General features: G+C 37.7%; 1 protein-coding gene across 4 annotated transcripts in view; it reads left to right on the forward strand.

The window, feature by feature from the left end:
• EYS (eyes shut homolog) overlaps positions 1 to 14,073 on the forward strand; it is a 790,428-nt gene that overhangs the window by 136,342 nt on the left and 640,013 nt on the right. For all 4 annotated transcript variants that reach the window (XM_026791587.2, XM_074538459.1, XM_074538460.1 and 1 more), the window contains exon 7: positions 13,322 to 13,481. In XM_026791587.2, the coding sequence (XP_026647388.2) occupies positions 13,322 to 13,481 (160 nt within the window). The remainder of the gene's footprint in view (positions 1 to 13,321; positions 13,482 to 14,073) is intronic.

The raw sequence follows: 14,073 nt of genomic DNA on the forward strand, positions 1-14,073 counted from the left end.
TTAAAATAAATACAAGTTTAAAACTTTGATGATGAAACTGTAGTGTGATGACATTCATTCCAACTGAGAGTTTGGGAAAAAAAATATTGGATCAGCTTGTTTTAACTCTCTAAATTGCCCCTGAAAATGTTAAGCAAGGTGCAGAATCTGGCCCTTGTCCTTGCTAAACTCTGGTTGGTGACTTCCTGGCCCTCTCAATTGTCAAGGTCTCTCTGTCCTTGAGGGAGTTTAAAGCTCCTCCCAGTTTAGTGTCACCAACAAACTTATATTGTATTCCTTCATGACCTTTGTCCAAGTAATTTATAAAGATGCTGAAGAGCACAGGACTGGGGATGGAGCCCTGTGGAACACCACTCGTGACAGGTCACCAGACTGGTGTCACGCCACTCATTATAACCCTTTGTGCCTGACTGTGAGCCAGTTGCCCACCCACCATGTAACCTGGTTATTAGTATTTCGTCCAGGAGGATCCTGTGAGAGGCAGTGTTGAAAGCATTGCTGAAAAGATTGCATTCACTCAGTTTCCTAGGTAAACTGAGTTTCCTTTCCTAGAAGGAAATAAGGTTTGACAGGCAAGAAGCTTGCCCTGGCTGTTACCTATGACTGAGACACTCCAGGCGCTTTCGGATACTTCTCAGAATAATATTTTCCATGGTTTTACAAGCACTGAAGATAGTCTGGTAGGCCTGTAGTTTCTGGGGTCTCCTTCTCCTGTGAATGCAGATGACCATAAAAAAATGGTAGAGTAGTTAATAATACACAAATATGATAAGTATTTCCAGGTGGACTGCACTACTTTAAGAAATCGCGTGTTCTATGAAAGGCAAATTCAATGCTGTATGCATAGAAAAAAAGAATATTAATTATCCAGTACTGAGTGTTCCTGATAGTCAGTGACAAAGAAGACAACTTTTAGCTCAAAGTGAATTTTAAAATGTGACACCACAGAGTTGATGAAGACAGAAAGACAATCCCTGTAGTCAAAAATAAGCACTTGTATGTACATAAGCATTTTTCAGTAGCCATACTTTGACTGTCAGTGAAAGGTCATCATAGGCAGCTATATCATATAAACTGTTTTAGAAGTTTGTAAATGAGGAAACTTCTATTAAAAATGCAGTTTATGAAATGAAATAAAGAAATAATTTAAAATTATATTCCCAAAAGTACATACAGATTTGCAATCTTAAAACAGTTGATGATCTTTAAAATATTCAGCTGTTCCTAGCAAAAAAGGGATAAAATTATTGTGCATGGTTCTGAGCAGCTGCTTCTTCTATGTACTATTGATTATAGCAGGAGCATTTTCAAAAGCCTTTTAGCTAATATGGTCCAATGCTGTGTTTCAGCAGTTTCCCATCAGATCAGTGCCAGGTCACATCCATCCTGTCCTTGTGAATAACTTCACCAGACATTAAATTTCATGAGGATCTACTATTGTGGGATCCAAACCCTGCAATTCCCACAGAAGGCTGAAGGCCTTATTGTGGATTGCTTCTAGTAGTCAATGCAGCACACACATTTCACTGATATTAAAAGTTAGGAAAAGGATTGTATTTTCCAAAGTTGCCATGAATAGTGAAAACATAAATCCCCATCCCCTGTTTTATTTGGGCTCTGAAGAGGATCAAAGATATGATATTCACCTTGTTGGCTTCTAAAGCACAAAAAGACAACACTGCAGCTTTGCTCAGTTTGAGAAATATGGCTATAATTTGGACATATAATTTTAACAGGCAACAAACACAATTCTTGAACATGAAAAGATCTTCCTCTCTCAAAAAGTACTGATATTAAAAAATTCTACTACTTACTATTGATTTAACAATTATTGCAAGAAGTCTGCTATTGAATTTCTCCTGATTTGCAGCTGCTTCTAAGAACTGTTTCTAAGAATAAATATAGTAATTGTAAAAGTTCTAAAAAATATATATTATAGCATTTTTTTTGTATCCATACCATAGGAAAATTTTTAATTAATGTATTGGTTTGTCAATTTTATAATAAATAACTCCACCTATTTAGAAGACAGAGGGCAGTGCTTTAAGAAAAGGAATAAATTAAAACAGTTTGAGCATAAATCATGCAATTACTGATGTGTGAACCAATTTCAGAGTTCAGCAGATTTTTATTCCATAAAACTACTAAACTACATTATTTTTGCAATACCATAACCTGCTTCCTAAAAATATTTTTAAACATCTGCCCACAGATACACTTTTCAATAGATTTTTCTGTTCTCATCACAGCTTTTCTTTTTCTTAAAGGGATTTCATAAGTGAGAAGTCAGTGTTCTTGTTTTGCAGCTGATAATATTTTCTCATTGCTTTTAATCTGATTGTCTTAAACAATTTATGGCTGTAGGTATCTGTTTTCCTTATCTTTTCCTGAAGACAGGGAAAATATGAGCAATGCCCAAAAGGCAAGTGGTAGAGAAAAAAGAGCTGTTGTTTGTTTCATGCTAATCATACTGCTGCCAGATGCTAACCACCTCAGGGTATGGAGTGGCTTGAGTAGGGTTCACCCAGTGATTTAGAATGGCTCCAATAGAGCCTCTGGCACACAACTGGGCAGTGAAAGCTGATAAAGAGAGTACACAAACAAGAAATCACCTGTGGATGTAAAGCTTTCCTCTAGGTCCCAAGGATGGACTGAGTACCTCGCTATCTATTTATCCACAGCAAGTAGTTTGGATCATGGCAACAAGTATTATCCCTCCTTAAGATTCCCTGTTTCCTCCTGAATCATTAGTATTAAACTGGAAAAAACCTCAAAACCAACCAAACAAAGTAAACATACTAAAAAAATATATTAATTTAATCCAGTGCAAATTCAGAGGATAATGGAATTCTAGTATACTGGAGTTTGCAAGCATGGAAAGGAGTGCAGTTTTGAAAACATGGTAGTGGGAGAGTTGAGATATGAAAATTGTCAAGTCTTTGGCATACTAGCTGTCCTTACTTTCCAGGGAGAAACCACTGAATCGCATAAAAATAGAATCTACAGGTCAGTGATGATTACCTACAGAAGTCCATTTGATGCGCAAGAAAGTGCAGCTCTACAGTGGTTGCTACACACTCTTCCTGTGTGTAGAAAGGGCAGGCAAATTAAAAATGCTTTCCACTTCTTGTAGAGTACAAAAATGCTCATTCATGACTTTTTTTTTTTTTTTTTTTTTTTTTTTTTTTGCCTAACAGCTCCTTACTATGCTACTAGCTAGTATCTTTCAACTTACATGGTCTGCATAGTGTATCCAAGTCTATTTTGTCAATATGCCTTTCTCCCATCATCCTGACAAACCACTGATTCTTGTAAGGCTGTGTGCTTACAGCCAGCAAAGAAATTGAGTCATGTAGACACAAAAACTGAAGCTGAAAGATGAAGAGGAAGCAATGTCATTGTAAGGTCTGTTTCCATTTGCCAGCACTACACTTGAGACAAGGTCTAAACAAACTATACATATTGCCTGAACAGCAGATCTGTGCTGGCAAACAAATGCACACAGCTTTAAAGAAAGAGAAAACAATCTCTGTTATCATTCTGTGTTTCACCATTGGCCATTCGAAGAAAATGTTTGAAATTTCTCTGAGAAGCTGTACTGGCACTTGCATGTGGAATTTTGTGTTGGAAAAATTGCCAGTGGGTGCCCTGGTACCTTCAGAAAGAACAACAGGAAATGCTGTTGATTTCTAAATAGTATTCCTACAGTGCAGAGGAAGCAGCTTGTGCTTTTAAGGGAGAGTGAAGCTAAGCAAAAAGGAGTAATGGTTTTAACTTCTATAAGTAATTTGCCTGGAGAACCCTGATTAATGGTAACAGATGCATTTCTGTCAATTCCCTTCAGAAAATTTTTCCCCAGTCACCAGAATTTTGCTTTCTTATATGGATGTACATTTAATAAGGTTTATCTAATAGTATGATTCACCATAAGAGGATACAAAAATTAATATAATAGAAAAGATTGGTATCTAAAATATTACCCTGCAGATGGCTCTGTGGATGTTCATGTTATACTCTTTTGATCTTTTTCTCACATCCATATAATGGAGCCATAGCTTTTATATTTGAAGCATTATGGTGAATTTGAGATATTTCAACAACAAGCTGTGCACCAAGAGGATATATGGTTGACAAAGTAATATTACGAATATACATTAACAGTCAGCAACACCATAAGTCACACTGTTGTAGTTGAAGATAAAAACCCCAGCAAATATGTTCTGGCCAAAGACTACCATGTTCTCTAGCAAAGCAGGAGACTGTATTCTAACACAGAAAACAGTCTTTACTGAAGCTAACATGTTCCTTCTGAGGCAATGTGGGAAGGAGGATAGAGGAGGGAACATCTCTCTCCTGTGATTTTTTTCCCCATGTCAAGATGATGTGTGGCCCTCATTCAGCAGAACTTGTACAGAAATTGCAATCAGGCAGACAGAGGTCCAGGTTTCATCCCTTCCAGATGAGCTTTTTCTTTGTGTGTGCAGAATCAGGCCCATCAGCCAGCTGTCAGGCTGGGGATCAAATTGATTCTTTGCAGAAGAGCAGTGCCAAGCCCCACAGACTTACCTGAAAAACATTTTTGGAAAGTCTGCTACTCAGGTCTTCTTGGTAAGCTCTTCCCTGAGAAGCCAATCTCAGCCCTAATGCTTTTTGATGATGCATTATCCCTAGAAGTCCAACTGAATTTATAGCACAGAAACAAAGCACCTCTATGCAGAATTGTCAATAATCAGCAAAATGGGGCTATGTCATACTGCTTAGATCTCATAGCCCTAAAGCCTCTGTAGGTACAGAGTTTGTGGTAGCTGGGAGTGGGGCTGTGTCCAGCCTCACCCCTAATGGGCACAGCTGTTAGCAGCACTGACCACAATGAGCCAGGGAGTGCGCAGGGGCACTGACCAACACCAAAGGGAGCAGAGGGCACTCAGGGGCAATTCATCAGCATGAGGGGTGTAAAAGGTTGGGCTAAAGAACAAAAGGAGTGGCTATTTGCAGCCTTTTGATGTGATATGGTGTTGCTCTGGATGGATGGATGCCTGAGGTCTTCTGATGTGGTATGGTGTTATTCTGTATGGGCAAATGCTTAAAAGCCTTCTGGAATTGTGCTATTCTGTGTATCATGGCTGCCTTGACTGTGGCATAAGTGGTGACAGACCTCTGGCTTATTCTTAGAGAAGCTATTTGTATTTATTGCATGAGAGGAGAAATAATTTCTAGATCACATATCCAGAACTAAAAGGCAGTAAAGAGGAGAGAAAACATTATGTTGTTTAAAAAGATTCAGTTCTTTAAGAAAAATGCACTAGGGCTTTTTAAAGTCCTCTGCATTGCATCTATCACCGTTTGTTTTTGAGTATAAAAAAAAGCCATAAAGAAACAAACATTTAATGTATTTGGCATTTTATATATTAAAACAGTTGGTTAGTGTGATAAAATTTTTATGAATATTTATAGGAGATCTGCAACCACTGCTAGAAGCAATGAAAATTGGCACTGCGAAGTCTCAGATAGGATTTTTATACTTATGTACAACATATCAAATAGGTTATTGTCATTTTCCTTTTAAGAAAAATATACAGTCTCTCCTACTGTTTCTCCTCATGGACCAGATGAGAACATTATAGTTTCATCTCTGTGAATCCACTTTGCCACCATCATTAATTCTATTGATGTCTCTCCTGTATTTGTCCTTCCAGCTGAGTGTTCTAAACAGCAGTAGTTCAAAGTCAGATACTTCCATTAGGGGCTAGTTTTACACAAGTTAATTAGTCAATTTTCTTTCACACAGTAGCAGTAATTCTACAGAAGAGTTCACATAAATTTTAAAATGTTCTAAACAGTTTTTTCCTTCTTTAGTGTTTAATTTGGACTTTATCAAAATTAAATTTCCTGCTTTTCTTATTCTATTGAAATAAACACCATCAAAGCACCCCAGGTACATTTCATATGTGCTGCTAATTATCTCTGAGCTGTATAGAAGTTATTAAACAGTAGAAATCTTCATATAATAAATGAAATGTCCTTCTTTTAAAGAGAAAATTTAAATGGAAAATATTTAATTAAAACTGTGATCATCTAATCATTTCATATATCTTTGTACAGTGGATCTGAATTTATATAGTAGAAAAGCATATAGTTAAATATAAATGGACAGCAAAATACACTACATATAACCAACAGAAATTTTCTGGTTTATTTTTAAATGCAACCTCTGAGAAGTTAAAATCAAGCCTGTGCTTAAGTTCAAACCATTTTTCAAAGGCACAGAAATTCCCCAAATTTCTTCTTCACTGACTTCCCTATCTAATAAGGAGCTGGCCCCTTGAGATAAGGAAAATGTCTGTAGAAAGAGTCCATAAAATTTCACTCAGCCAACTCAGCACTATACATTTCTGAAGCACATAACTTATAATCATTTTTGCTTGTTTATTAATGCCAGTAAGATCAGACAGATGTTCTCCATGTGCTGTATAACCTTTGTGGTGTCTTTGGCAGTTGTTTCTAACATTGTACAGTAAGTTTCTGGTTTGAGATTCTTAATGCTTATTTTTCATTCTTCAGTATTTGCCCTTTTGTCCTCTACTACCAAAAACTCAAAAATGCACATTCTTAATTTGCCTTTTTAAGTTATAATTACATACTAATAAAATTTCATTTTTTTAATGAAATCATACGTAAAAAGAGATGGCACTTGCTCAAACTACACAAAGGATAGATAACTTCATCTTCCCACCTTCTCTATGAGATGTACGTGGATAGAATTCTAGTTTCCATTTCACCCATATATTCACCTGAGAAATGAAAGATATTTTTATTAAAATTATTTAGTTCAAGTTATGACATATTTCTGTGGAGACTCCTAGAATCTCCACCTAGAATCAGGGTTTCATATGAAGGAGCATGTCATATCAGTAATCATAGTATCATAGAATAGTTTGAGTTTGAACTGACCTTCAAAGTTCAATTAGTCCAAATCTCCAACAATAAACATGGACATCTTTCACTACATCAGGTTATTCCGAGTCCCATTCAACCTGGCCTTCAATATTTCCAGAGACAGGGCATCTACCACATCTCAGGCTGATTTGTTCCACCTCATTCCTCTGATTTAAACTAAATCTACCCTCTTTTACTTTACAAACATTATCCCTTCTATTTCTATATAACCTGCTAAAAAGTTTGTCCCCATCCTTCTTATAAGCCCCTGTCATGTGAAAAGGGGAGATTTCCTCGACCCTTAATGTGGAGAGATTACTTAGCCCTCAGTGTTAAATTTGTCTGTCAGCACCCCAGGAAAGCCAAGACTCTCATGTCCAGCCTGTCTGTTGGTGTCCCATTATGGGAATCCTTCCCTGAGCAGTCCTGCTAGGTCAGAGAATGGCTTGACTGACTCATTCAGGGGCACACAGCAACATGAGGGAAATGCTTTGGCAGATCTTCCCACCTTGTGATCTCCGACTGGGTCTTCCACTGCACTGAATATGTTGCCTTTTGCTGCAACTGCCTATGAAAGACTCATACCAAGAGTTCACAGAACAGCATTCCTCATTTATTTAAAATTTTGATAGGTTAAGTTTCAAGCATTGTCAGTGGTAGTACTGGACTGCAAAACATGTTCAAGCAATACACAGAAAAGGTAAGATCCCCAGTAAAAACATTCAGCATGGACAGAGTACAATTCTTACCCAATAAGCGACCCTATGGAGTGTGGTGGTGTTCACAGGGGTCCCAGAAAGAGGAAAGAGATGAGGATCTGACTCCATGTTTCAGAAGGCTAATTATTATTCAGAAGGCTTATTTTATGATATATATTATATTAAAGCTATACTAAAGAATAGAAGAAAGTATTTCATCAGAAGGCTTGCAAGCAAAGGAAAAAGAATAGAATTATAGCAAAATCCTGTGACTGACTGAGACAGTCCAGACAGCTGGGCTTTGGTTGGCCATTACTTAGAAACAACCACATGAGACCAATCAAAGATTTGCCTGTTGCATTCCACAGCAGCAGATAATTATTGTTTACATTTTGTTCCCGAGTACTCTCAGCTTCTCAGGAGAAAAATCCTAAGGATAGGATTTTTCATAAAACATGTCTATGACAATGGGGGAGAAGACAGGTTAAGCCCATCGACTGATCTCAGCAGTTATGATAGAGCCTTCCCTAACTTTTCCCCCATTCCCTACTTACTTTTATACTATCTTGTTATGTTTAGGTGGACCTTGAATAATTCTAGTCATACATACCTTTGTTACTGATTGGCGTAAAATTCTCTCACTTCACTTTTAAAGATAGAGTAAAAAAATAGAGAGCACACACCTTGTGGGGCGGGGTCATATGCTGGAGGGGGGGATAACTTTGGGATGCAGGTGTGGGTTAATCTTACAATTAGGCTGTAATGAACCAAGGTCATCTGAGGAATGTGATTTTGCTGGAGTTGGTTGCTCAGCAGCAGGATATCTCCCCTGGCTGAGTTACTGTGCAGTTTCTCAGCTGCAAAGCATCACCGAGTTCCCCTCCCTACAAGGGTTTCAGCAGCACCTGACTGTGGTGTCTCCACTCTGCTCCACCCTCTATTCCACCCCCCTTAGCAGGTGCCTATAGTCCCAGATCATGTGAATCGGGGATTATCATGAAAGAGGCTTTGAGCATGCCAACTGCATTCCACTCAGGGAGCAAAGATTGTGGTTTATCCTATAATTTCCATACCTAACTTCTGTTGGAATGTGGATATAACTTCTCAGTTTCCTCTAATTTCACAGCCAGTCATCTCTCCACAGGCCTCTTTAATGAAAGGTTACAGGAAGATCTCCCCAGAATCTTTTTTACTTCATAACCCAAATTCTCTCAGCCTGTCTTCTTAGGAAAGCTGCTCCAGGCCTCTGTGGCCCGGGTGGTGACCCACTTCTACAGGTCAATGGTTTTTGAGGATCCCAGAGTTAGATGCAGCACTCTAGGTGGGATCTCATCAGAGCATAGTAGAGGAACAAAATCACCTCCCATGACATGCTGGTCACGCTGCTTTTTATGGAGCCCAGGCTACAGTTGGCTTTCTGGGCTGCAAGCACCCATTGCTACCTCATGGCTTTTCATCCACAGCCATCCCAACCCTCTCTACTAAGCTGTTGTCAATCCCTTTCCCCTCAGCCCAAGTTGGTACCAGGGGTGTCCCCAACCAATGTGCAGGACCTTGCATTTGGCCTTGTTGAACTTGTTGTGAGCTCCCATGGACTCACATCTCAAGCTTGTTCAGGACCCTGGATGTGTCCCATACTTCAGGTGTGTCACCTGCAATGCTCAGCTTGGTGTTGTCTGCAAATTTGAAAGATATAGTAAGTTAGAGCCAATTAATTTTCTGTTTTAAGGTTTAAAGTCACTTATGTGCCCTGGTGTATTGTAGGTTAATGATCGATATTGTAAAGTTTTAAAACCTATCAGTTCAAACAAGGAATTGAGTAAAACATTCTCCCCAAATAAATCCCCACTAAGCTACACTTTTGTTGGTTACAAGCTGAATTTCTATATATTTCTTGCAGTTATTTTTTCCAGTGGGAGTGACTTCTAGAATTTCAGTTAGGAATGAACTTTACATACAAAAAAAAATGTAAGCAGATTTTTTTTCAGTTAAGGAAGTTTTTTTTCTTCATTTAAACAATTTTCATAGCTCCATCAATGCAGAAAAATAAAAATACTATTTATTTTTAAGCATTTAGCCTAACAGCATGTTTGGAGTTCTTGAAGCCTTTTTGTCACAAACCAGTCACTCCAGTTCCTAATGTCAAAACTACCTATAGAAAAATTTGAAAATAGAAACACTTCTAAGGATGTACACATAACTCAGATCATATTTGTGGAATGGGGGGTAGCAGGGAGGGGTGGGCAAAGAAGAAAATCTGAACACAGGAATAAACAACATAACAGAATAATGTAAGTTAAATCAAAAATTGAAAGCACTCATACCCAGTTTAATGCCTAAATTTTGGGTTGAGTTGGAATTTTCTCCATGTACTATAAAAGGGGCAAAGAAATCTAGCACATGACCATCATTTTGCAAGCTGTTTTACCAAGCAATTGAAAACTGTGGAGGAAAAAAAGAAAGATTATGGTACCAGTATACCATGGAGGTGATTTCAATTAAGCTTTAAAAAATTGCTTAATGTTTGTGGAAAGTGCTGGCTTAAGCATCTCTAAGACTTGTCCTTCAATTATCCTCAAAATTATTCAGGCACAGTCTGGAAATAGCCATTCAGGTTCTGAATGCTATCTTGACAGCAATACCTTTTTCACTGCAGGTGCAGAAAAGTCACTTTTCTAGAGGAAAATAAAATGTAGTTTTCACAGCTACTGTCACAATTCCATCTCTGAGAACATATTTAAGTTAACATTTATCCACTAGAAATAAGGTTAGACTTCAGTGAACTTATTTGAAATTCTTTCTCACAGAATGGACTTAAGACATGTAAAGAAAGGAAATACAACAAATAGTGACTAGGTAGGTAAAAGGTCGAGTCTACTCAAGGAGAATTTCCAAATGGGTCCTCATGAAAAATACTCATAAAGGAGAAACTATCTTAAAAATTTGTATAGGTACAGTGGCAGAAAAAATGAGATCAAGGGAAATGTATGCCCACTTCTGATTGAGGTGGATGACATTCAGTGTCTTTGCTCTGGTTTTCACTTACAATATGTGCTTTTAAATTTCCCAAGTCCCATGCCAGGTGGCAAAATTTAGAGGAATGAAATACCATTAGTTGAAGAGAAATGCCAAACCAGGACCACAGGCAATGAGGGTATTTATAAATGTTCAAAGGACTTGACAAGATACATCCATGGAAGATGAGGGAGTAGGCCAATGTAACCAAATCATGATAAAGTGTAGGTAGCCTCATATAATACGGGCTTGCATTAGTAAAAGCATAGAGAGCAGGTGATCAGTTCCTTCTGCTCAGCACTTGATAAGCTACCTATGGAGTACTCTGAGGTGTAGAACTTCAATGTACAAAAAATAAGACTGACAGAATTGTAGCAAATCTAACAGAGAGCCATCAACATTGTGAAAACTTTGCAGCATATGAAGAAAGGCTGAAGGTTCTGTCTTAGGCCTTGAAAACAGAGAGCTGAATGGGGACATAATTTTTTTCTTCAGCTCCTTATTGGGTGATGATAAACAAGATGAAGCCATTTTTTTCTCAGAGGTACTGGTATGAGAGGCAACTGACAGAAGTTGCAACAAGGGAAATTATGGCTAGGAAGCAAGAAGAAATTTTTCATAACTGTAGTGTGAGTGTATTTAAGTGCTGCAACAAGTTGCCCATAAAGGCTGTGGAATTGTCATATATCCAATATCCTTGGAGATATTCAAACCTCAAGTAGAAAAGATCCTGAGCAACCAACTTGCATCTGAAGTTTGACCTGCTCTGAGCAAGGAATAGGACTCTATGGCCTTCAAAACCTCTCTTAACCTAAATAATTCTGGAGTCCAATGAATGTAAAATATATTGACTTAGAGGATAAATCATGTTTCTACAGGTTTGCCTGGGATAAGCTTCGTGAACTCATTAACAAACACAGACAAACCCATAGATTCAGTTACCTAAAACATGCCATCTTGTTTTTACCTCCTCTTACCTTTAACATAGTAGTGTCATTTTTAATCAAACATAACATCAAGGACAGTACATAGCAGTGGAAAGTGTTCCTGGAGATCGAGGGGAAGACAATCAGCAAATGTCAGGGTTGTGTATGGGCACTGTCACAACACAGTGATGCAGGAATAAAAATGCAGAAAATACAAGGAAATATACTGCTGGAGAACATTCTATTCTTCCAGGCCTCGGAAGGTAAGTCACACTTATTCTGTAGGCTATCATGCTCCTTTGGAGATGGCAATCTACTTTAGTTGTCTGCTGTTTCAATCATTGAATGCAGAGATTCACAGTAAGGGATTCCCATCAGTGCAGCTCCCTTAAAGCCTTCACTTGACCACCCAAGTACTGTTCATTTTTACAAAGTATATATGTCAGATAGGGAATCAGAGATCACTGTAAAGGGAATGTTTAAAAGACTGAGAGGTAGGGCCTGTTTTAAACTTTGAACAAACTCGAATGAATTAATTCACAAACAGAATATTTAATGCTAGCAGTTTTCAAGATTGTTAGGCATTTTTAGTACCCCTATGTACTGTTACTCTGTAACATTTAAAATCTAAATTCTCTGTGATCACACAATGCTGTGGAGTTGATGCCGAATAATTAGTGCTGACAGCTGTGGTCCCTGTTGCTACTTAACAACAAAGGTCAAGGTAATCTGTCTCATGAGCTCTTTGATGAGAGAAGTCATTACTGAATTGAGCTTGTCTTCTGTCTCCATCCTTCTTCTATAGATTTGATGGTCTGCATTATTTTATCTCCCCCCAAGCGCTCTCCCGCCCTTCAAAAAATGATGATCTCCTCCTGGTACTACTTGCCTTGGGGCTTTTTACAGTAATTTTTTTCTGTAGTCAGCAATATATTCTGCCTATTTTCTGTGCCTTAAGCTGGTCTTGTTCTTTGGCAACTTTTTTTTTACTTGTATGAGTCACTATAACACATCTATTTGTCTTTGGTGTTCACAAGTACACTTACTCATGTAAAATGTTTCTATATTGTGAATCTGGTATACCATTCCAGAGTTCTGAAATACTCACATACATACAAAAGGGCTATAGTCTTTTATTGCCCTTGGAAGGGGATTCAAAGCAAGCTATATTAATTATATTTGATCACAGCACTTGTATGAGTTTCACAGGATTCTACTGAGAAGCTAATATAATCTTCAGATCTCCCCCTTTCCTCTGAATAAGCAATTTTAGTTTATTTTATTTAACAGGTAGAGTGTGCATGTGTAACAGAAACCCTGTAGTATGTTTTCTGATTACTGGACTGTGAGAGTATTTGCCTTGCAAGCTTTGTTGTCATTCACCACCCAATTTCTCCCTCGTGTCTATCCCTCTAAAATCCTTTTTGGACACTCAGTCCTTCTGTTCCTGATGGTATTTTTTATCCCTTACAGCCAGTAATTATCTCACTATTTCCCCCAACTCATGCATCCTTTTTTTCCCCCAGTTTTTCAACAGATCTGGTAGATGAGTTTTGCCTCTCTTAACTGTTTTATCATCCACAAGTACAGGCATGAGGAATAGTCTCAGCTGAGTTCTACCACACTTTTACTCAGTAGTAAAATGCAAGACCCAAAGAATATTACACGAACTTTCACTTTGCATTTTCATTTTGGGTTTTCTGTGTTTGTTTTTTTTTTGTTTGTTCATGTGTTTGTTATGTCTAGTGCCTCTGTGCACCTGGATGGACAGGAGAATTTTGCCAATTTGCTGAAAATGCATGTTTAATTTACCCAAATAATTGTTCTGACGGAGCAACTTGCATTGATGTGAGTCAACTGAGAGAAAAACCTTTGTTTCAGTGTTTGTGTCCTCGTGATTTTACAGGTAAGGCATATACAAATCATGTAGATACAAATAATCTAGTTTCATTTCCTTTTAAATATTCAAATGTATGTATGCTGGATTTAAAAAAAAAGGATAAAGAAATAAAGAAGTATTTGGAGCGTAATCACACCTCTCTGCATTTTCTGCCCTCTGCTGTGATGCCTATAAAATCTGAATGGAATTTACAGGTTACTTTTGAATCTTCCAATTCAGGTTACACTAATAATATTCTTAGAATAAGCTTTAGCTTCAGTTTAAGAGACTAAGTGTATGTCTACATATAAAAGTTTTGCATGTGAGCTTCATGTCTGATATCTAATTAATGTTCCTGGATATCTAATTAATGAGAGAAATGGGATTCAGGAAGTTTGTTAGTTTTTATCTGCCTATATTTACTCAGATAACTTTACTCAGCTTTTGAGAGCTGAATTCCACCTACTATTTAAATACCTTAGTGAACCACCAGTGATTTATGAAATTTAATTTGATGTGGGATTAACTGATTCATTTTACTTAACTAAAGGCTAGTCTTTGAGGTTCTCTGTATTGTTAGTAAGTCAGTTTTTTAGAGGGGATTATAACCACTGTGTCA

The sequence above is a fragment of the Zonotrichia albicollis genome, chromosome 3 (genome assembly GCF_047830755.1).
Source record: "Zonotrichia albicollis isolate bZonAlb1 chromosome 3, bZonAlb1.hap1, whole genome shotgun sequence".
Taxonomy (NCBI): domain Eukaryota; kingdom Metazoa; phylum Chordata; class Aves; order Passeriformes; family Passerellidae; genus Zonotrichia; species Zonotrichia albicollis.